Source organism: Oncorhynchus tshawytscha, linkage group LG22 (assembly GCF_018296145.1).
Source record: "Oncorhynchus tshawytscha isolate Ot180627B linkage group LG22, Otsh_v2.0, whole genome shotgun sequence".
Taxonomy (NCBI): domain Eukaryota; kingdom Metazoa; phylum Chordata; class Actinopteri; order Salmoniformes; family Salmonidae; genus Oncorhynchus; species Oncorhynchus tshawytscha.
In genome coordinates, this window is record NC_056450.1 from 2579163 (window position 1) to 2601314 (window position 22152).

Consider the following 22152-nt stretch of genomic DNA (forward strand, 5'->3'; position numbering starts at 1 on the left):
TAAGACCTTCCCTTCATACACTTACACATATGCTTCATTACACAATTTCATTTATGGATTCTGGCAAAGACATTTCAGCTGGAGCTTTTGTCGCGAGTGGCAAGTTATTGACAGATCGGTATCTCAATGGATGTTTTGTTGAAAATATTATAGATTCCGTGGTGTGCAGACTGCCACAATCAACCTGATACTGCAAATAAACAATTTTGGACAAGCCTGAATCAATTACGGGCACGATTGACCCTCCCGGCACTCATTCTTCTGGCATCTCTTCATTTTCTTCTTCAGATAATCTTTCAGTTCATCCTCCCAATGGCACATGTTCAAAGTGGATGACCATTGATTATCCCCCAGATTTTGAAATAGGGACATTATCTGATTTTCCCAAGCAGAAAAATCTTTCACCTGAGCCGCCACTGTCCTTAACAGTCTATTATGTCTTGTCCAATTTCCTACCAGTACACCAGCAGCATGAGAGAAGTTTGTACAGGATCTCTCTCTATGATCACTCCACGTGGACTCATGTCACACTCCTGAGAGAAAAGGCAGTTGACAGCATTGACTGGATGCTGTGCACAGGTTGCCGGCTCAGACTCCGGAAGGACAGGGCCATAGTGAACGCCATTGTCGCCATTATTTCAACCAGTTAGAGGGGGTGAGGCTACTACATTTGCACACACTGTATATAGATGTTTTTTTCTATTGTGTTATTGACTGTACATTTGTTTATTCTGTGTGTAACTCTGTGTTGTTGTTTGTGTCGCACTGCTTTGCTCTATCTTGGCCAGGTCGCAGTTGTAAATGAGAACTTGTTCTCAACTGGCCTACCTGGTTAAATAAAGGGGAAATAACAAAAATAAAAAAGTGTAATAACATCCTTATTTTTTACATTTATTTCAATTTGTGGGAAGCTGCAGTTTTGCAAATTGTTATTTATTTTTCTTTGATATGGTGCAATAATCTATTATGCTGTTCAGATTGTATTCATTTTGAATCGCTAGATTTATATGCACTTTATTTATATACATTAAAAAGTTATACTTTAAATGCAAACGTTTTATAGCATTATTTTTCATAACAAACAAATGCATTTTTAAATACATTGTGGTTAAGGTAGAGTATGATTTAATTTAATCATTTAATTATAATTGTTTTAACACCAATCATAGTCAAACTATCGCAAACTATTTGATTTGAAAAAATACTAAACATATTTCTTTTTAAGAGCCGTTTGGGAGCCAAAAGAGCAGGCTGTTTTTGGAGAGCTGAGCCAAATGAGCCTGCTCACTGAAAAAATCCGGAATGCCCATCACTACGGTGAAGTCCACGTGTGCAATAACTCAATTCGCTCTCATTTTTATGTAATTAATTTCATTATTCTTTTGGCCAAATTTCATATACACAAATGTAAATTTACAAACAGAAAACCACATTTTCGTACCCTACAAAAATAAATTGAACTGTATTTTAAGACGGTTAAATGCTCTACTAACAAAAAAGCTGTTAGAATTGTAAGTATATGCATGTCCCTTAAGGTCCTTGTGTAATTGTAATGTGATATTGTACCCCCTAGCCCCGCCCCTTGCCCCGCCCCTAGCTCGATTGTCTATTGTTTGTAATCTATGTGTGCTTGTGTTCCCTCATGTGCTTTATGTATTGATTTGATATTAATAAAATAAAAATAAAAAATAATAATAATAACCCAATTCGCTCGTCCACTTGTTGTAAACAGCGCCATTTTTTTTTCTTTGGTCACATATACAGAACATAATGCACTCTGTTCGTAACATATTTTAGATTTGGGAACAAAAACATTTATTCAGATCGGACTTTTCTTCGATAAGAAAATCAGCAGAACGTTCGTCAGCCCAGTTCAATCTCGCGCCATCTTCTCCAACAGCCGGACACTGGGATTCCTCTCCTTACCATATTTGGTGGTGAGTGGAACCGTCAACCGGATGCTTCAGCTTTATACATTCGGTGAAACATCTGGGTCACGTAACCATCCACTCCGCATAACCTACGCTCGTGAACTTTGAGCAACGTTAGCGTTATTCTTGACCACTACAACGGCAGCCATTTCCGAAAAAGGTAAGACGAGCAAGTTTTACAGTACTATAAAACAGGCATATGTGTGCCTCTGTTGTTAGCAAGCAACTGCTCCTCACGACGCAGCAGAACGTAAACACTGGACGCTTCGGTCGGGCCGTCGTAACGTGCTACGTTATTTCATCCCCATGGCGTAGATCGCTGGCTTTGGCTCGCTGTGCGTTAACTGTGAAGCTCAGTTTAAAATGAAATGTCAGTGTATGGATCCGCTAATTTAGTGAACTATCCAGCTAGTGCGCCATAGTACAACAAGTATCTCTATGCCTTGTTTGGGCCTGGCTTGACATGCTAAACTTAGCCACCCAACTAGCTTCTTATACCATGAATAATGTTGTAGCTACAGCACAAAAACTGCAATGAGAAGAACTAACGTTATATGTAACATCTAGTTAGTTCAATAGCGTTGATTCCAAATGTCTTAGGGATGAATATTATGACCAACAAACTAACTACTTAGTAGGCATGTGCATATTTCCCTTTCAAGACGATTCTGGCTCAGCCAATTCATCCCAAAGATGTTTCATCAAATGTTATTTGTCACATACACATTGTTAGCAGATGGTAATGCGAGTGTAGCGAAATGCTTGTGCTTCTAGTTACGACAGTGCAGTAATATCTAACAAGTAATCCAACAACTACCTAATAAAGGGGTGAATGAGAATATGTACATATATGGATGAGCGATGGCCGTATAAAATACAGTATATACATATGAGTAATGTAAGATATGTAAACATTATTTAAAGTGTCATTGTTTCAAGTGACTAGTGACCCGTTTATTAAAGTGGCAAATGATTGGGCCTCAATGTAGGCAGCAGCCTCTGAGTTGGTGATTGCTGTTTAGCAGTCTGATGGCCTTAAGTACCAACTCATATGTTCAACTGGTCGGATTACCAAAATATGGTTCATTTCCCCCCACCTTCTGATGTTCCCAGAATCTCTATGTTAACCAAGGGATTTTCAAATGTCACATCGTAGGGTAGAGAGAGGAAAAAGGGGGAGAGATATTTATGACTGTCATAAACCTACCCCCAGGCCAACGTCATGACATTGTGCATTAGCAGTTTCTCTCTTTCTCTCAATTAGCCCATGTCAGCAACAGCTGATTATTATTGCTAAGTTAGTTTAGTGGCCAGCTATATAAGCTTGTTATCATGGCCGAATACAGGCCGGGGGGCCACCATTTTTGTTAGTCTGTCTCACTCAGATATCAGACTTGTGAGCAACTGCAGCCCCTCATATTGAGTTCAGATTTTTTTGTGCCCCCACCCCCATCAAAGTTGCCCATCTTTATGGTTTAAAGCAGAACTGAACTAAGCCCCAATCAGAAGGTTGCTTAGGATACTTTATTCTGCTAAAACACTAACAAGTGCATTTGATAATAGCCTAACAAATTGCATTGGTTGTCACTCAACCAATAAAGCCTAATATTGCGCAAGCCATTTTACAAACATTTTGAATGGTCAAGGGGACGCACGGCCTACCTCTTGTTGGTCAGCGGAGCGTACACAGTTTAACTAGGCAACTGATATTGCTTGGGATTGTTTGGAATGCAAAATGACTTATTGATCAATGACTGTCAGCACAGTTACATGCTCAGTTCGATGCTGAAGGAGAGAATGCATCAGTTGTCACAAAAGACTAGGTATTTTTAGATGGTTAAAAGAGCCTAATATGGGAATTATTTTGTGAACTGGTGATTTTTTCTGACCGACGCATGCTACATTTTAGATCTGTTCGGGGACTGCAGACTGATGCACTCATATCTTAAACATTTGAACCAGGGACCGACGTGTATTGGTGAATCGTTACGTCCCTACTAACTAGCTTACATTGCCAAATGGCGGCCTAGGCAGAAGTATCAATCACCCCTGAAAGGCCAGTTGGTGGTAGCCATAGTGAAGAGACCTAGTACACTTCTTTCAATTACTAATAATAGCCCACCCCATATATCATGCAAGCTAAACCAGCCTAAAATACATTGAAAGGAGATGTGCTCTGGAATGTCAAATTTCATCATTAGCACAGAACTGTGTCTGTTTCGCTCAGTGAGACCTGACCCCCCCCCTCCCCCCCTCCCCATGGCATCATCTGAGGTCAATGTTAATGTGGAGGAGGTGGTAGTCGTGACAACGCCGGATGGAGCAGGGGAGGGCTCGGCTGCAGAGGTGGTGAAGACTGTGCTGGTGGCTACAGAGCTGACCCAGGCAGGGTGAGTGGTGGTACACACACATTGAGATGAAAGTCGCATGACAGCTTCTCCAGACCAATCAGGGAAGTATTAAAGCCTAAAACGGTGAGTTAATTGTGTGTTTACCATACACACAAACCTCAGTCACTTTGAGTCAGTGATATCCCTTAGCCCTATGCCACCTGATGTTGGTGGCACCTTAATTGGGGAGGACGGGCTCATGGTAATGTCTGGAACGGAATGAGTGGAATTGTATCAAATACATATTTTTTTTCATGTTTTTGATACTCCGTTCGCTCTGTTCCAGCCGTTATGAGCCATCCTCTTAGCAGCCGCCACTGGCCTTATGTTACATAAGACTATTTGATGAGTTGTTCCTCATCAGGTTCCATATATTCAAAAGGTCAACCCTAGTGGTGGTAGTAGGTTTGTAATCAAGCGTACCACAACCAAAGATGGACATAGTCTAGTCTTTGGTAGTGGTACGCTTGATAGTATCTGTCCCCTCTCATCTGGGGTGCTGCATATTGTCTTTGATTTAACACTCACTGAGCTTTGTCTATGGCTTATTGACTTATTGGAGTTTCTTTATCTATTCAGGGAGGAACTTACAGATGGAAGTGTGGAGTCAGAAACTGACACCACCATCACTGTGACAAAGGAGGCAGTCCTAGGTAAAGTTAACCCATTCACGCAAACTACCTTTAGCACCGATTGACGATAGTATCTTCTGGCCGGGGAGGTTTGTTTAGATCCCCGACACTTGCTCTAAACATTAACACTCATCACTTGCGGTATGGTTTTGGAAACCGAAGGAACATATCCTCCATATCAGCAATGATCAGTAAAAGGTACTATACCTTTTTTATAGGGTTCCCACACTGCCATAGTTCCATGTTGCAGCGCTTGTTTACGGAAAACAAATGAAAGACAGTCGACTACCTGTGCTAATTAGCTATCGGTGTCTTCAAACACCTGTGTGTAAACCGAAGACTGACACCACAAATGTGTTGTCACTCAACCACTCGGCTGCAACTGTGTTAAAACAGTGTACAGTAAGTGTGTATTTAACATTTTAAATCATTTTGATGTGATATGAAAGCATATGTGGCTTTGTTCTAGAACCGTACCACAATATGAGAATCAATTCATGTTTAGATGGAGTTTTTGGCTGCCAGAGACAATTAGTTTCTAAACAGAACATGTAAGGTCCTTGGACTATAAGGAATAATGTTTGCCTAATAATGGACTGAAGGAGCCTAAGGTAAAAGTGTGAAGTTATATGCTGATCAGGACGTTGTCACTGCCATGAGCTTGATGATGAATCTGAACATAACTCTGTGATGTTTGTGATCGACTGTTTGGAAACTTCTCTAGCGGTATTCATATTGCATTTATAATAAATAATATCCCCTGTACCAAAGGGCACAGCTAGTTCTGCTGTACAAATTTCTCTAACTTATTCATTGTCCCTCGAGGCAGGCCTATCAAACTAACAATCAAATTCAAATCAAACTTTATTTGTCACATGCGCCGAATACAACGTGTCGACCTTACCGTGAAATGCTTACTTACAAGCCCTTAACCAACAGTGCAGTTCAAGAAAGAGTTAAGAAAATATTTACCAGTAAAGGAATAAAAGTAAAGAAATAAAATAACAACAAGGCTATATACAGGGGGTACTGGTACTGAGTAAATGTGCAGGGGTACAGCTTAGTCAAGGTAATATGTACATGTAGATAGGGGTGAAGTGACTATGCATAGATAATAAACAGCGAGTAGCAGCGGTGTAAAAACAAATGGGGGGGTGATCAATGTAAATAGTTTTGTTGCCATTTGATTTAATTGATCAGCAGTCTTTTGGCTTGGGGGTAGAAGCTGTTAGGGAGCCTTTTGGTCCTAGACTTGGTGCTCCAGTACCACTTGCCATGCAGTAGCAGAGAAAACAGTCTGACTTGGGTGACTGGAGTCAATGACAATTTTTGGGGGGCTTTCCTCTGACACCGCCTAGTATATAGGTCCTGGATGACAGGAAGCTTGGCCCCAGTGATGTACTGGGCCATACGCACTACCCTCTGTAGCACCTTATGGTCAGATGCTGAGCAGTTGCTAATACCAGGCGGTGATGCAACCGGTCAGGATGCTCTCGATGGTGCAGCTGTAGAACTTTTTGATGATCTGGGGACCCATGACAAATCTTTTGAGTCTCCCAAGGGGGAAAAGGTGTTGTCGTGCCCTCTTCACGACTGTCTTGGTGTGTTTGGACCATGTTAGTTTGTTGGTGATGTGGACACCAAGGAACTTGAATCTAGAGATCAAACGATTTTATGATTTTTCAACGCCGATACCGATTATTGGAGGACCCCCCCAAAAAACAGTTTTAATCAGCAGATTTTGATATATATATATATATTACAACAATACTGAATGAACAATGAACACTTCTTTTAACTTAATATAATACATAAATAAAATATATTTAGTCTCAAATAAATAATGAAACATGTTCAATTTGGTTGAAATAATTCAAAAACAGTGTTGGAGAGGAAAGTAAAAGTGCAATATGTGCCATGTGAAAAAGCTAATGTTTAAGTTCCTTGTTCAGAACATATGAAAGCTGGTGGTTCAATATTCACAGTTAAGAAATATTAGGTTGCAGTTATTATAGGAATTATGATGTGTCAACTATTTCTCTCTATACCATTTTGTATTTCATATACCTTTTGACTATTGGATGTTCTAATAGGCACTTTAGTATTGCCAGCCTAATCTCAGGAGTTGATAGGCTTGAAGTCATAAACATGGCTAAGAGCTGCTGGCAAACGCAGTAAAGTTTGAATAAATGCTTACGAGCTGCTCAGTCAGACTGCTATATCAAATCATAGACTTAATTAGAATATAATAAACACAGAAATACGAGTCTTTGGTCATTAATATGATCAAATCTGGAAACTATCATATTGAAAACAAAACATTTATTCTTGGTGACATATGGAACTGTTCCTTATTTTATCTAACGGGTGGCATCCCTAAGTCTAAATATTGCTGTTACATTGCACAACCTTCAATGTTTTGTCATAATTATATAAAATTCTGGCAAATTAGTTCACAATGAGCCAGGCTGCCCAAACTGTTGCATGTACCCTGACTCTGCGTGCAATGAATGCAAGAGAAGTGACACAATTTCCCTAATTAATATTGCCTGCTAACATTAATTTCTTTGAACTAATTATGAAGGTTTCAAAAAATATATAGTTCTGTGTATTGATTTTAAGAAAGGCATTGATGTTTATGGTTAGGTATATTCGTGCAACGATTGGGTGATTTAACAAAGGCGCATTCATGAAAAAAAGCACGTTTGACGAAGTAGGCTGTGATTCGATAAATTAACAGGCACCGCATTGATTATATGCAATGCATGACAAGCTAGTTAACCTAGTAATATCATCAACTATGTGTAGTTAACTAGTGATTATGTGAAGATTGATTGTTTTACCAAGTTTACCTTGGCTCCTTGCTACACTTGTGTAACAGGTGGTCAGCCTGCCACGTAGGTTCCTCATGGAATGCAATGTAATTGGCGTCCAAAAATGCTGATTACCGATTGTTCTGAAAACCTGAAATCGGCCCTAATTAATCAGCCATGCCATCGGTCGACCTCTACTTAAGACTCTCGACCCGCTCCACTACAGCCCCGTCGATGTTAATGGGGGCCTGTTTGGCCCGCCTTTTCCTGTTGTCCACGATAAGCTCCTTTGTCTTGCTCACATTAAGGGAGAGGTTGTTGTCCTGGCACTACACTGCCAGGTCTCTGACCTCCTCCCTATAGGCTGTCTCAATGAAAGATTTTTACCTTGTCAACTCGGGAATAGATTTTGCAACCTTTCGGTTACTAGTCCAACGCTCTAACCACTAGGTTACCTGCCGCCCCAGCATTCTCACATAGGTATTCCTTTTGTCCAGGTGAGAAAGGGCAGTGTGGAGTGTGATTGAGATTGTGACATCTGTTGGGGCGGTATGCGAATTGGAGTGGGTCTAGGGTGTCCGGGAGGATGCTGTTGATGTGAGGCATGACCAGCCTTTCAAAGCACTTCATGGCTACCGTGAGTGCTACAGGGCGGTAAACATTTAGGCAGGTTGCTTTTGCTTTCTTTGGCAAAGGAACTATGGTGGTCTCCTTGAAACATGTAGGTATTACAGAATCGGTCAGGGAAGCGTCTGGGTTTCCCTTTGTAGTCCGTAACAGTTTTCAAGCCATGCCGCATCCGACGAGCGTCAGAGCTGCTGTAGTAGGTTTCAATCTTAATACTGTATTGCCACTTTGCTTGTTTGATGGTTCATCTGAGGGCATAGCAGGATTTCTTATAAGCGTCCGGATTAGTCTCCCGCTCCTTGAAAGCGGCAGCTCTAGCCTTTACCTCGATGCGGATGTTGCCTGTAATCCACTGCTGCTGGTTGGGATATGTACGTACGGTCACTGTGGGGAGGAAGTCATCTTACCAAACGTAGCTTCTCTGTCTTGCTGGTGCATGGAAAATTCTGCCAGCTCTATATTATCTGTGTCATCGGCCAATAGAACGGAAGGCAGTGAGGGTTTACTCGCTCGCCTACAATTTCTCAGAAGGCAGCCTGACCTCCGCCCTCTTTTTCTCCCGTCTTTTTTTTTTCATGCAAATTATGTGGATTTGGGCCTGTTCCCGAGAAAGCAGTATATCCTTCATGTCGGACTCGTTAATGGAAAAAGTTTCTTCCAGTTCGAGGGGAGTAATCCCTGTTCTGATATTCAGAAGTTATTTTCGGTCATAAGAGATGGTAGCAGCAACATTATGTACAAAATAAGTTGTAAAAAAACTAACAAAATAGCACAGTTGTAAAACGTCAGCCATCCCCTCCGGCGCCATTCTACTTCCCTAAACCATCATTTTGTTTTTGTAAAGTGGCTGTGTGCATGTCTTAAATGATCAAATTAATTTAATGCTGGTTTGTAATCTGCCTCTCTGTCTGAGCAGTGAAGCTGTCAGAGGAGATGGATGTGGAAGCTGATTTGGTCTACCCAATCACTTGTGGGGATGTGAAGGGCACCCTGGTCTGGAAGAAGTTTGTTTGCCCTGGCATCAACATCAAATGTGTCCAAGTATGTCTGCTTTAACCCACTTTTTAGCCATTTTAGCCAAGTTCAACTCAGTCTTTCACAGTCCTATCGAATCATCATTTTGAGGTTTATTATCACCATGATATGCGCACAAAGAGAGGAACCATGGAGGTACCAGGTCATGTTCATTTGGCCCTAAACAAAGAAAAAAAACAGGCTGAACTTGTCCAATAAGAAGCGCTTGTTTTCTTTTACACACCATTTTGCTACGATGTGCACTCATGAATAAGACCGACATCATCGGGGTCCATCTCTGTTCCAGTTCAATGAGCATCTCATCAGTCCCAAGGAATTTGTCTATCTGGCTGGGAAATCTACATTGAAGGACTGGAAGAGAGCCATTCGCGTGAACGGCACTATGATCAGGTCAGTGGCTTCGAAGGGATGCAAACTTGGATTTTCACAAAGAATTTACAATGTGAACCGTATGGTTCTCCATGCAAGAATTGAGTAGAGTTCTCTAAGTTCACACTGTCAATCTGCAAATTGGATTGTCAATCATTTTGCAGTTCTGAAATGTACTGGCACTGTAACATAAAATAAATGAAGGGTGCTTCCATGGCACAAGTTTAGTAAGGCCTGGGTCATGTTTCAAATGGGCTTTCAAATGGGCTGAAATAGGGAAGGGTCTATCTGGACTGAATAAGAAATGCTTATTTTTGCTTTCAGTTGCAAAATGTTTTAAATAGTTTTCTATTGCATGCCCTAATGAACTGCACTTTGTCGGGAGATAAGACTTTCTGATGCTGTCTGGCAGCTGATTAATGGTGTATGATATAATTCCCCATAGGAAAATCATGGACTCAGGCGAGTTGGATTTCTACCAGCACTCCAAGGTGTGCTCCAACACCTGCCGCAGTACTAAGATTGACCTGGTGGGGACTAGAGTGTCACTCAGCAGCCAGCAGGCCACCGACTATGTTCCTGTCACTCCTTCCTTATCTGACGGTAAACACTCTCACATCCTAGTCTTTGGAAAGGATTGTGTAACATTTGAGGTGTTCAAAGCTTACCATGATGTCATTCTAGTGAACGGATCACCGGCCATGTTTCCAACAGAGGTATCATCAGACGACACCACGGAATGGGTCACGGCCATAGGAGGTGAGTTTTAACTGACCACTTTGCTTAGAAATTAGGCTAGATTACTTTAGATGTTCAACGTTCAATAATCAGACACTCAATCGCGTAATGGCCCCACTGCTTTTCCAATCACATGACAGTGTACTTAGATCTGTTGACAGTTATAATTGTGATCATGATGTACACTAATTCTCTTAATCTCTTTTTACTGTAGAGGTTTTCAAATCTCTTTGGGCACCTGCAGACGTTCCATGTATTTGAACTATTCCACAGCTAGCCCACCTAATTCAACTTGTCAACCTATATATGGGTCATGCATACATACATACATACATACATACATACATACATACATACATACATACATACATACATACATACATACATACATACACAGAAGTATGTGGATACCCCTTCGGATTAGTGGATTTGGCTAGTTCAGCCACAGTTGTTGCAGTTGTTGCTGAAAATTGAGCACACCGCCATGCAATCTCCATAGACAAACATTGGCAGTAGAATGGCCTAACTGAAGAGCTCAGTGACATTCAACGTGGCACCGTCATAGGATGCCACCTTTCCAACAAGTCAGTTCATCAAATTCCTGCCCTTGCTTTGTTTCAGAGGATTCTGTGACCTTCTGGAGGGGTCTGAATGAGGCTGGGTTGCTGGAGGAAGTGGTGGAGGACTTCCAGAAGGAGATTCAGGAGGTGCTAAAGGGAATGCAGGAGCGCATCACTGAGCCTCCCCTGCAGGTCAATGGTCAGTGGAGCTTCTCTCAATTAAATTATCTGTGTGTGTGTATGTATAATATAAGATGACGTTTTACATTCTCCCAACCAATTGTGCTATTTTGTTGTTTTTTTGCGTTTTGTATAACTTATTTTTTTACTTATTGTGGACATAATGTTGCTGCTACTGTCTCTTATGACCGAAAATAATTTCTGGACATCAGAAAAGCGATTACTCACTGCGGACTGGAAGAAACTTTTTCCTTTATCGAGTCCGACATCCTGCTTTCACTGGAATAGGCCCAGATCCATGTCTTTTACGTGAAGAAAAGACTATCGTGCAATCATTGGAAAATTAAAATTGATGACCTACGATTTAAGATTATCCTACCAACGGGACATTAAAAGCTGTAACATCTTATGTTTCACCGAGACGTGGCTGAACGAAGATACGGACAATGTGGAGCTAGCGGGATTTCCAATGTACCGGCAGAACAGAGACGCTACCTCTGGTAAGACGAGGGGTTGGGGTATGTGTCGTTTTGTCAAAAACAGCTGGTCTAATATTAATATTAATATTAAATATCTAATCTTAAAGAAATCTTGTGGTATTGCTCAACTGAGGTATAGTACCTTATGATAAGCTGTAGACCACACTATCTACCAAGAGTACTCATCTGTATTATTTGTAGCGGTCTATTTACCACCACAAAGCGAAGCTGGCACTAAGACCGCTCTCTACCAACTCTATAAGGCCATGAGCAAAGAAGAAAATGCTCACCCAGAAGCGGCGCTCCTAGTGGCCGGGGACTTTAATGCAGGCAAACTTAAATCAGTTTTACCTTTTCTTTTTTTCTGCAACCAGGGGAAAAGAAATTGTAGACCACCTTTATTCCACACACAGAGATGCATACAAAGCTCTCCCCCGCCCTCCATTTGGCAAATCTGACCTTAATTCTATCCTCCTGATTCCTGCTTACAAGAAAAAACTGAAGCAGGAAGTACCAGTGACTCACTCAATATGGTCAGATGACGCAGATGCTACACTACAGGACTGTTTTGCTAGCACAGACTGGATGGAATATGTTCCGGGATTCATCCAATGGCATTGAGGAATACACCACCTCAGTCATCGGCTTCATCAATAAGTGCATCGATGACGTCGTCCCCACAATGACTGTACGTACATATCCCAACCAGAAGTCATGGATTACAGGCAACAGCCGCATCGAGCTAAAGGCTAGGGATGCCGCTTTCAAGGAGTGGTGGTGACAGTGTTTCCTAGCCTCAGTGCAGTGGACAGCTGGGAGGAGGTGCTTATTCTCCATGAACTTTAGTGTCCAAAAACGGTTTGGAATTAGTGCTACAGAATACAAATTTCTGTTTGAAAAAGCTAGCCTTAGCTTTCCTAACTGACTGAGTATAGTGGTTCCTGACTTCCCTGATATGTTGCATACCGCGGGGGCTATTCGATGCTAATGCAGAACGCCGCAGGATGTTTTTGTGCTGGTCAAGGGCAGTCAAGTCTTGGGTGAACCAAGGGCTGTATCTGTTCTTAGTTCTACATTTTTTTGGGAAGGGGCATGCTTATTTAGATGGCGAGGAAAGCACTTTTAAAGAATAACCAGGCACCCTCTACTGACGGGATGAGGTCAATATCCTTCCAGGATACCCGGGCCAGTTCGATTAGAAAGGCCTGCTCGCTGAAGTGTTTTAGGGAGCGTTTGACAGTGATGAGGGGTGGTCAATTGACCACAGACCCATCACACACGCAATGAGCCAGTGATCGCTGAGATCCTGGTTGAAGACAGCAGAGGTGTATTAGATGGCAAGTTGGTCAAGATGATATCTAAGAGGGTGCCCGTGGTTACGGATTTAGGGTTGTACCTGGCAGGTTCCTTAATAATTTGTGTGAGATTGAGGGCATCTAACTTAGATTGTAGGATGACCGGGGTGTTAAGCATATCCCTGTTTAGGTCACCTAACGGCACGAACTCTGCCCCCCATCTATCTTCAATCAATTCACATAATTGTGTCCAGGGCACAGCTGGGAGCTGAAGGGTCTATAAGAAGCGGCAACGGTGAGAGACTTGTTTCTGGAAAGGTGGATTTTTAGGGGGGTGCGCAGACCTGGATAGTGTGACAGAACTCTGCAGGCTATCTCTGCAGTAGATTGCAACTCTGCCCCCTTTGGCAGTTCTGTCTTGTCGGAAGATGTTATAGTTAGGGGTGGAAATTTCAGGATTTTTGGTGGCCTTCCTAAGCCATGATTCATGCACGGCTAGGATATCAGGGTTGGCAGAGTGTGCTAAAGCAGTGAATAAAACAAACTTCTGGAGGAGGCTTCTAATGTTGACTTCTGTAACCGTAACCGGTTTCATGCATGTTAACCAATGAGAGCGCCTGGGGAATGGGAGTGGTGCTGGGGGCTGCAAGACCTGGGGTGACCTCTACATCACCAGAGGAAGAGTAGGATAAGGGTACGGCTAAAGGCTAGAAGAATTGGTCGTCTAGTGCGTTCGGAACAGAGCGTAAAAGCAGCAGATTTCTGGGCACGGTAGAATAGATTCAAGGCGTAATGTACAGACACGGGTATGGTAGGATGCGAGTACAGTGGAGGTAAACCTAGGCATTGAGTGACGATGAGAGAGATTGCATCTCTGGAGGCACCAGTTAAGCCAGGTGAGGTCACCGCATGTGTGGGGGGTGGAACAAAAGGCACATCGAAGGCATATTTGACAGGGCTTGGGGCTCTACAGTGAAATCTCTTACCAAAACAGCAATAGACAAGGCATATTGATATTAGGGAGAGGCATGTGTAGCCGAGTGATCATAGGGTCCAATGAGTAGCACTAGATGATTCAGGGAGCCAATTCCGTAGTCACTGCTATGCTAGGCGAGCTGGAGACATGGCGATTCAGACAGCTAGCGGGCCGGGGCTAGCAGATGGGCATCCGGCGACATCGCAATGGAAGAGCCTGTTGAGACCACCTCGGATGGTTACGTCGGCAGACCAGTCGTGATCCAGGGTCCAGGCCAATTGGCAAAATAAGAATTGTAGCCCAAGAATTGGCTGGTGGACCTCTTTGGTTAGCCGAGAGATGGGCCTAGCTTCAGGCTAGCTCCAGGCTAACTGGTACTTGCTTCGGGACAGAGACGTTAGCCAGGAGTAGCCACTCGGATAGCAGCTAGCTAGCTGTGATGATCCGGTGTAACGGTTCAGAGCTTGCGGTAGGAATCTGGAGATGTTGTAGAGAAAAAGCAGTCCGATATGCTCTGGGTAGATATCGCGCTGTGCAGACTGGCAGGAATTGACCGGGTTGAGGCTGGCTGATGTCCGAGTTAATGGTGAGGACCGCTAGCAGTGGCTAAATGACTACTAGCTCTTTAGCTGGCTAGCTTCTGAAGGGGGTTCCGGTTCTAAAGTATAAAAATAGTAGAGCCGTACCACATTGGGTGAGGTGGGTTGCAGGAGAGTATATTCAGTCCGTAGATGGAAAGTGAGATTAAAATATATATATATATATATATATATATATATATACGAAGAAAATAATATGTGCAGGACGGGACAAGACAAAAACACACGTCCGACTGCTACGCCATCTTGGAAACAACCTGTTAGTGAGCATTTCTCCTTTGTTAGATAATTGATCCACCTGACAGGTGTGGCATATCAAGAAGCTGTTTAAAACCTGTTTGGGATAAGGGGCAGCATTGGGAAGTTTGGATGAAAAGCGTGCCCAGAGTAAACTGGCTGTTACTCAGGCCCAGAAGCTAGGATATGCATATAATTAGTAGATTTGGATAAAAAAAAACACTAAACATTTCTAAAACTGTTAAAATAATGTCTGTGAGTATAAGAACTCATATGGCAGGTGAAAACCTGAGAAATATCCAACCAGGAAGTGGGAATTCTGAGGTTTGTAGTTTAAGTGAATGCCTATCCAATATCCAGTGTCTGTGGGTCAGATTGCACTTCCTAAGGCTTCCAGTAGATGACAACAGTCTTTAGAAGTTGTTTCAGGCTTCTATTGTGAAAGGGGAGAGAATAAGACCACTCAGCGTAAGTGGCTCAGCTGAAGGCCATGAGTTGTTTGTCGCGCGTTGTTGGTTCTTTCTTTTCTATTGTCAACGCTGTTGTCCGGTTGAAATAATATTGAATATTTATGATAAAAAAGATCCTAAGGCTTGATTACAGACATCGTTTGACATGTTTCTACTAACTTCAATGGAACTTTTTTGACTTTTTGTCTGGATGTTGTGCCCGCGCTTTGCATATGGATTACTGAACTAAATGCGCAAACAAAAATGAGGTTTTTGGACATAAAGATTAACTTTATCAAATAAAACAAACATTTATTTCTATTTCTGACTTTTGTGTGGCTGGTTTTTGTGGCTAGGCGCTGTACTAACATAATCGCATGGTGTGCTTTCGCCGTAAAGCCTTTTTGAAATCGGACACTGTGGTTGGATTAACAAGAAGTTTATCTTTAAAATGGTGTATAATACTTGTATGTTTGAGGAACTTTAATTATGACATTTCTGTTTGAATTTGGCGCCCTGCAATTTCACTATCTGTAGGCCAGGTGTTCCGCTAGCGGAACTCCCTTCCCAGAAAGGTTAAACAGCATGACCATTACACAGGTGCACCTTGTGCTAGAGACACACAAAAAAGGCCACTCAAATGTGAAGTTTTGTCAACACAATGTCAGATGTCTCAAGTTGAGGGAGTATGCCAATTGCACGCTGACTACAGGAATGTTCACCAGAGATGTTGCCAGATAATGGAATGTTAATTTCTCAACCATAACCAACCTCCAACATTGTTTTAGAGACTTTAGCAGTAAGTCCAACCAGCCTCAAAACCGCAGAACACGGGTTTGCATAACCAAAGAATTTCTGCACAAACTGTCAGGGTCTTGAACTGACTGCAGTTTGGTGTCGTAACTGACTTCAATAGGCAAATGCTCACCTTCTATGGCCACTGGCACGCCAGATGAATCCTGGTCTCAACTGTAGCAGGCAGATGGCAGACAGTGTCGATGGTGTCGTGTGGGCGAGACGTTTTCTGATAACGTGACGAGATCCTGAGGCTCATTGTCATGCCATTCATCCACCGCTATCACCTCATGTTTCAGCATGATAATGCATGGCCACATGTCGCAAGGATCCGTACACAATTCCGGGAAGCAGAAAATGTCCGTTCCATGACCTGCATACTCACCAGACATGTCACTCATTGAGTATGTTTGGGATGCTCTGCATCGACATGTACGACAGCGTGTTCCAGTTCCCGCCAATATCCAGCAACTTCGCACAGCTATTTTGAAGAGGAATGGGACAACATTCCACTGGCCACATTTGAAGGGGTGTCCACATACTTTTGTGTATACAGTGCATTCGGAAAGTATTCAGACCCCTTTACTTTTTCCACATTTTAAACTACAGCCTTATTCTAAAATGGATGATGTTTCTATATAATACCTCATAATAATAATAATAAAATGAAAACCTTTTTTTTTAATGTTTGCAAATGTATAAAAATTGTAAAAAACATTTACTTAATTTACATAAGTATTCAGACCCTTTGCTATGAGACTTCAAATTGAGCTCAGGTGCATCCTGTTTCCATTTATCATCCTTGTTGCTACATACAGTGGGGCAAAAAAGTATTTAGTCAGCCACCAATTGTGCAAGTTCTCCCACTTAAAAAGATGAGAGGCCTGTAATTTTCATCATAGGTACACTTCAACTATGACAGACAAAATGAGAAAAAAAATCCAGAAAATCTCATTGTAGGATTTTTAATGAATTTATTTGCAAATGATGGTGGAAAATAAGTATTTGGTCAATTTTATTTTACATTTTATTTAACTTGGCAAGTCAGTTAAGAACAAATTCTTATTTTCAATGACGGCCTAGGAACAATGGGTTAACTGCCTGTTCAGGGGCAGAACGACAGATTTGTACCTTGTCAGCTCGGGGGTTTGAACTTGCAACCTTCCGGTTACTAGTTCAACGCTCTAACCACTAGGCTACCCTCTTTTTTTTTTTTTTTTTTTTTATCTCAATACTTCGTTATATACCCTTTGTTGGCAATGACAGAGGTCAAATGTTTTCACAGGTCAAAAGTCTTCACAAGGTTTTCACACACTGTTGCTATTATTTTGTCCCATTCCTCCATGCAGATCTCCTCTAGAGCAGTGATGTTTTGGGGCTGTTGCTGGGCAACATGGACTTTCAACTCCCTCCAAAGATTTTCTATGGGGTTGAGATCTGGAGACTGGCTAGGCCACTCCAGGACCTTGAAATGCTTCTTACGAAGCCACTCCTTCGTTGCCCTGGCGGTGTGTTTGGGATCATTGTCATGCTGAAAGACCCAGCCACTTTTCATCTTCAATGCCCTTGCTGATGGTAGGCTTTGTTACTTTGGTCCCAGCTCTCTGCAGGTCATTCACTAGGTCCCCCCGTGTGGTTCTGGGATTGTTGCTCACCGTTCTTGTGATCATTTTGACCCCACGGGGTGAGATCTTGCGTGCAGCCCCAGATCGAGGGAGATTATCAGTGGTCTTGTATGTCTTCCATTTCCTAATAATTTCTCCCACAGTTGATTTCTTCAAACCAAGCTGCTTACCTATTGCAGATTCAGTCTTCCCAGCTTAAGATGACTTAAAATGCATGCACTGCTCATTTTACTCAAACCACCAGTGTGTGTGTAGAGGTGAAAATGTCTGTGCAAAATTGAGTTTGGAATTCATAAGTGTATATTTTTATAACCATGCAAGTAGATGCCGACTCTGCTCAAAAGCAATGTTCTTAGTTCTTCTCAGGTGTCCATTTTCACTGGGGTGTAGGTGCCATGTTCACATTCTCTTTACATTGTGCTAAAAATGTAAATTCTACAATGCTCATCTTTCAACATCAGAATGTTTTTCCATTTCAACATTTAATAACTGTATATAACTTTTTGTTCAATATTACAATGCATTTTATTATATAGTTAATATTTTTGAACAAATGGAAAGTTCTGAAATTCTGAAAAAAGGACCCAAGCCCTAACAAGTCACTTAAAGCATGATTTGATGGTCATTACCTTCTTTTTTTTACATGAAAGGATGGGTTAACTTGGCCCCACAGATAATTGATCTGCAATTGACCTTAAGTTTCAGTCATGGGATTTTTGTTTTAACCCCTGGGAGGGTCTTATAATAAGACAAAATAAACAAAGATGGTTCTGTATGTTATGTGCTAAAACAACATTTAAACTTAAACAAGGACTTTGTTCAGAAATGTTTCCCCCATTTGTTGAATATAGTCATGTGGGATCTGTTTTTCTGCTGTCCTAATGCCATTCTCACTTCAATCCTGACTTTTCATGCTCCTACTCTCTCTGTTGGACTATGTCTTCTCAGATGCTGTGCTGCTGAACAATATAGTGCAGAACTTCGGCATGCTCGACTTGGTTAAGAAGGTGCTAGCCAGTCACAAGAGCCAGATGGACCGACATAGGGAGCAGTATTCACGCAGTCTTGTCGGTGAGTTAAATTCTCACAATAACATTCTTCATTATTTTGCCTTTGAGCCCTTTGTGTTATGAGGATTTCCTAGATGTCACTATTTTCGTTGCAGCTGGCTTAGAAGCAGCTCCTTTTGCAAATAATGTGAAATGTTACTGTTTTGCGTTGTGTATTAAGTTTAGCCCGTCTTTTTCCGTAGCTCTGGAGCAGCAGTGTGACGAGCACAGGAAACGTGCCAAGGAGTTAAAGAGCAAATCCCAACACCTCAACAACGTCCTCATGACCCTAACTCCCGTGGCCGTGCCGTCCACGCCCAAACGCCCACGCCTCACCCGCGCTGTCTCAGGCCCTGCCGCTATGTCCAGTGCCCCCACCCAGATCACCCTGCCCCTCACCCAGCTGGCAGGCCTGCCTGCTGGGTGCAAAGTGCTCTCGGTGGGGGGAGCCGGTGCCGGCCAGCAGACCTACACGGTGCTGACCTCCCCCACGGGCGAGCTGGGGCCAGATGCCTCCAATCTGACTGTACTCTCCACGGCCGCCGCCGTTCAGGAGGGTGCACCCGCCACATCAGCCTTCGTCAAGATGGTCAGCTCAGGCTATCAGCTGATCACACTGCCTGCCGCGTTGAGCACCCAGCTACAGGGCCTGGCTGGGGGCACGGCCCAGGGCACCACTACCATGATGGCAGTACCTATGGGTAACAACGCACTGCAGAGCACGGCGGCAGTGGTCACAGCGTTGGGGAGACGGGTGGAAGATCATGTGCAGGAGGGTGTAGCACCAGAGACTGAGGAGCAGGAGGTGAAGGAGACGGTGGAGAGTTAGAGAGATGTACTCCTCCTATAGTGTTAAAAACACGTTGGGGACTCCTCACTGGTTTGGAGTGCAAGTACTGGAACCAGTGCCTAGGTCTAGTGGTGTTGAACTAGGAAGGACCCATATCAGTAAAGATGACTTAAAATGCATGCACTGCTCATTTTACTCAAACCACCAGTGTGTGTGTAGAGGTGAAAATGTCTGTGCAAAATTGAGTTTGGAATTCATAAGTGTATATTTTTATAACCATGCAAGTAGATGCCGACTCTGCTCAAAAGCAATGTTCTTAGTTCTTCTCAGGTGTCCATTTTCACTGGGGTGTAGGTGCCATGTTCACATTCTCTTTACATTGTGCTAAAAATGTAAATTCTACAATGCTCATCTTTCAACATCAGAATGTTTTTCCATTTCAACATTTAATAACTGTATATAACTTTTTGTTCAATATTACAATGCATTTTATTATATAGTTAATATTTTTGAACAAATGGAAAGTGAACAAACTGGTGGTTTTGTTGAACTTGTCAGTGTACTCTGTAAATTAATTGTATAAATTCTTAAATCTAGCCATTACTGGAAAACTTGAAGTATTTGGCATTTGTTTTTATTTCTAAACCAGTTGTTCAATTCACCATGAAATCAACTTTTAATAGCTTTGTGTAACATTTCTTCTGACCAGAAAAGGTGTTGTTGTGAATTTCACCAGTCTTCTCATGAACTTAAATGACATGGATCATGAAAGGGCAAATCAAACGCAACCTTGAACAGTGAGTCCACATGATCATGACCCTCGCTTGATGGGCAAGCATACAAGCTAGGCTACATGACTGTTAAACTCTCCGTCTGGTCACGCTGCAATGAAATACTGTAGGTAAGCTTAAGTTTGTATGTTGATATATGGCCATGTTTTTCTATTTAAACTTAAACTTACTCATGCTCGTTACACGCTCTGAAAGCTGTTATTGTACTGCATCGGTCTGTTACAATAGCCAATGTTTACTATGCATGTTTTCAGACCTGTCTCTAATATGCTACTAGCCCCACACCTTGATATCAGAACATGCCGGTAGGGAGTGCTGAAGGGTTTATTTTGCTTCTCCAGATATTCCTTTATTTTCCTCTAACCCTACCACCACTAATTGGAGTAAACTAATGGACAACAACACCTAGGCTTCAACTTCCAGCTTATACATGTCCAGCTGACATACTATATACATTTTACGGACGCAGTATTTTTAAGCAATAAGGCCCGAGGAGGAGGAGTGGTATATGGCCAATATACCATGTCTAAGGGCTGTTCTTATGCACAACAAAACACGGAGTGCCTGGATACAGGCCGTATACTGGCCATATCACAAACCCCTGAGGTACCTTCATGTAATTTGAGCTGTAAAATTAAATGTTTTGTCATACCCGTGGTATACGGTCTGATATACCACGGCTGTCAACCAATCAGCATTCAGTGCTCGAACCACCAGTTTAGGATTTACAATAGTTATCTTTTGTTTATTCTTAGTCCCATCCTTCAGCTCCCCTCAACCCCTCCCATCTATCTCTGAAGACCAATCCAGTTGTGATTTCTACTTGCCATATTTTTCAACTTTGCTGTTTCACAAAAGTTCTGAACCTATATGAATTTTACGGATATAGTATATTTTACATTTGTTTTCTTGTTATCCAGATACTCATCTTTGGCCAGTGACTGCTGACAGGTGCACTTGGTTTTGGGTGCATTAGAGCAAATTAAATCAGATGGCATCAACCGTGAATAACCGTTCACTGTTGAGTTTGATTTTCCCTTTTGTGATGGGAACTTTATGTTCAAAGTTCAAAACATTTTGATTGTAATGCCAATTTCAAGAATCAATCGGTGAACTTCAAAGACTACAACAGTTTATTCAATGTGAATCATTCCAGCTGACTCATGATTGTGAATGCAATGAAAGGCGCTGGCGCTCTCCATGATGCTGAAATGCACCACGAGTCTATCTGCATTGGTACTCCACAATGCCTAATGCTCCACGCTGTCCTCTTGGCATTGTAGGGCTACTCGTCCACAAGATGGTGCTAGTCCAATTTCACTCATCAGCATTCCATTTAGTTGGGTGATCGTTTCTTAAAATCATATTGTTGAACATCGATTATAAATGAAACCACCAAAGGTCCTCATCATCCTCATCATCCTCTGTTTGCTATGCTGCAGACCTGTAAGCCTGTTCTTCTCGTTTGTTGAAATATAGCAGTTGTCTCAGAACCACAAGTCTAAAAAAAAAAACAATGTATCAAATGAGATGATCAACTTTGACACCTAAAGACGTTTAGGGTCACAGGTTGTTGGCGGTGCCCAAAGATGTGTGTATTTACGTGTTTGGTCACCTTTGACACTACAAGGTGAATGGCAAGATGTCCATTGGATTACATTTTGGGGGGGATTTTTTCTATGATAGCCAGTGGCGACCTGTCATTAAGGGCTTAGCAAAAAAAAATGTGTTGCCTGTTTTTGCATGTTATTTTGGCATTAATACTTGTCACACATCAGTTTGCAAACAATGT

At 42.2% G+C, this 22152-nt stretch overlaps 1 protein-coding gene across 1 annotated transcript; it reads left to right on the plus strand.

Annotated features, from left to right (window-relative positions):
* Window positions 1-1302: 1302 nt before the first annotated feature.
* Window positions 1303-21902, plus strand: LOC112221583 (glucocorticoid modulatory element-binding protein 2). Its single transcript, XM_024383729.2, has 11 exons — window positions 1303-1317; window positions 2077-2091; window positions 4206-4321; window positions 4901-4974; window positions 9310-9434; window positions 9715-9818; window positions 10243-10400; window positions 10482-10556; window positions 11157-11294; window positions 18679-18801; window positions 18983-21902. The coding sequence occupies exons 1-11, from the start codon at window positions 1303-1305 to the stop codon at window positions 19606-19608; spliced, it is 1569 nt and encodes a 522-aa protein (XP_024239497.2). The 3' UTR covers window positions 19609-21902.
* The last annotated feature ends 250 nt before the right edge of the window (window positions 21903-22152 follow it).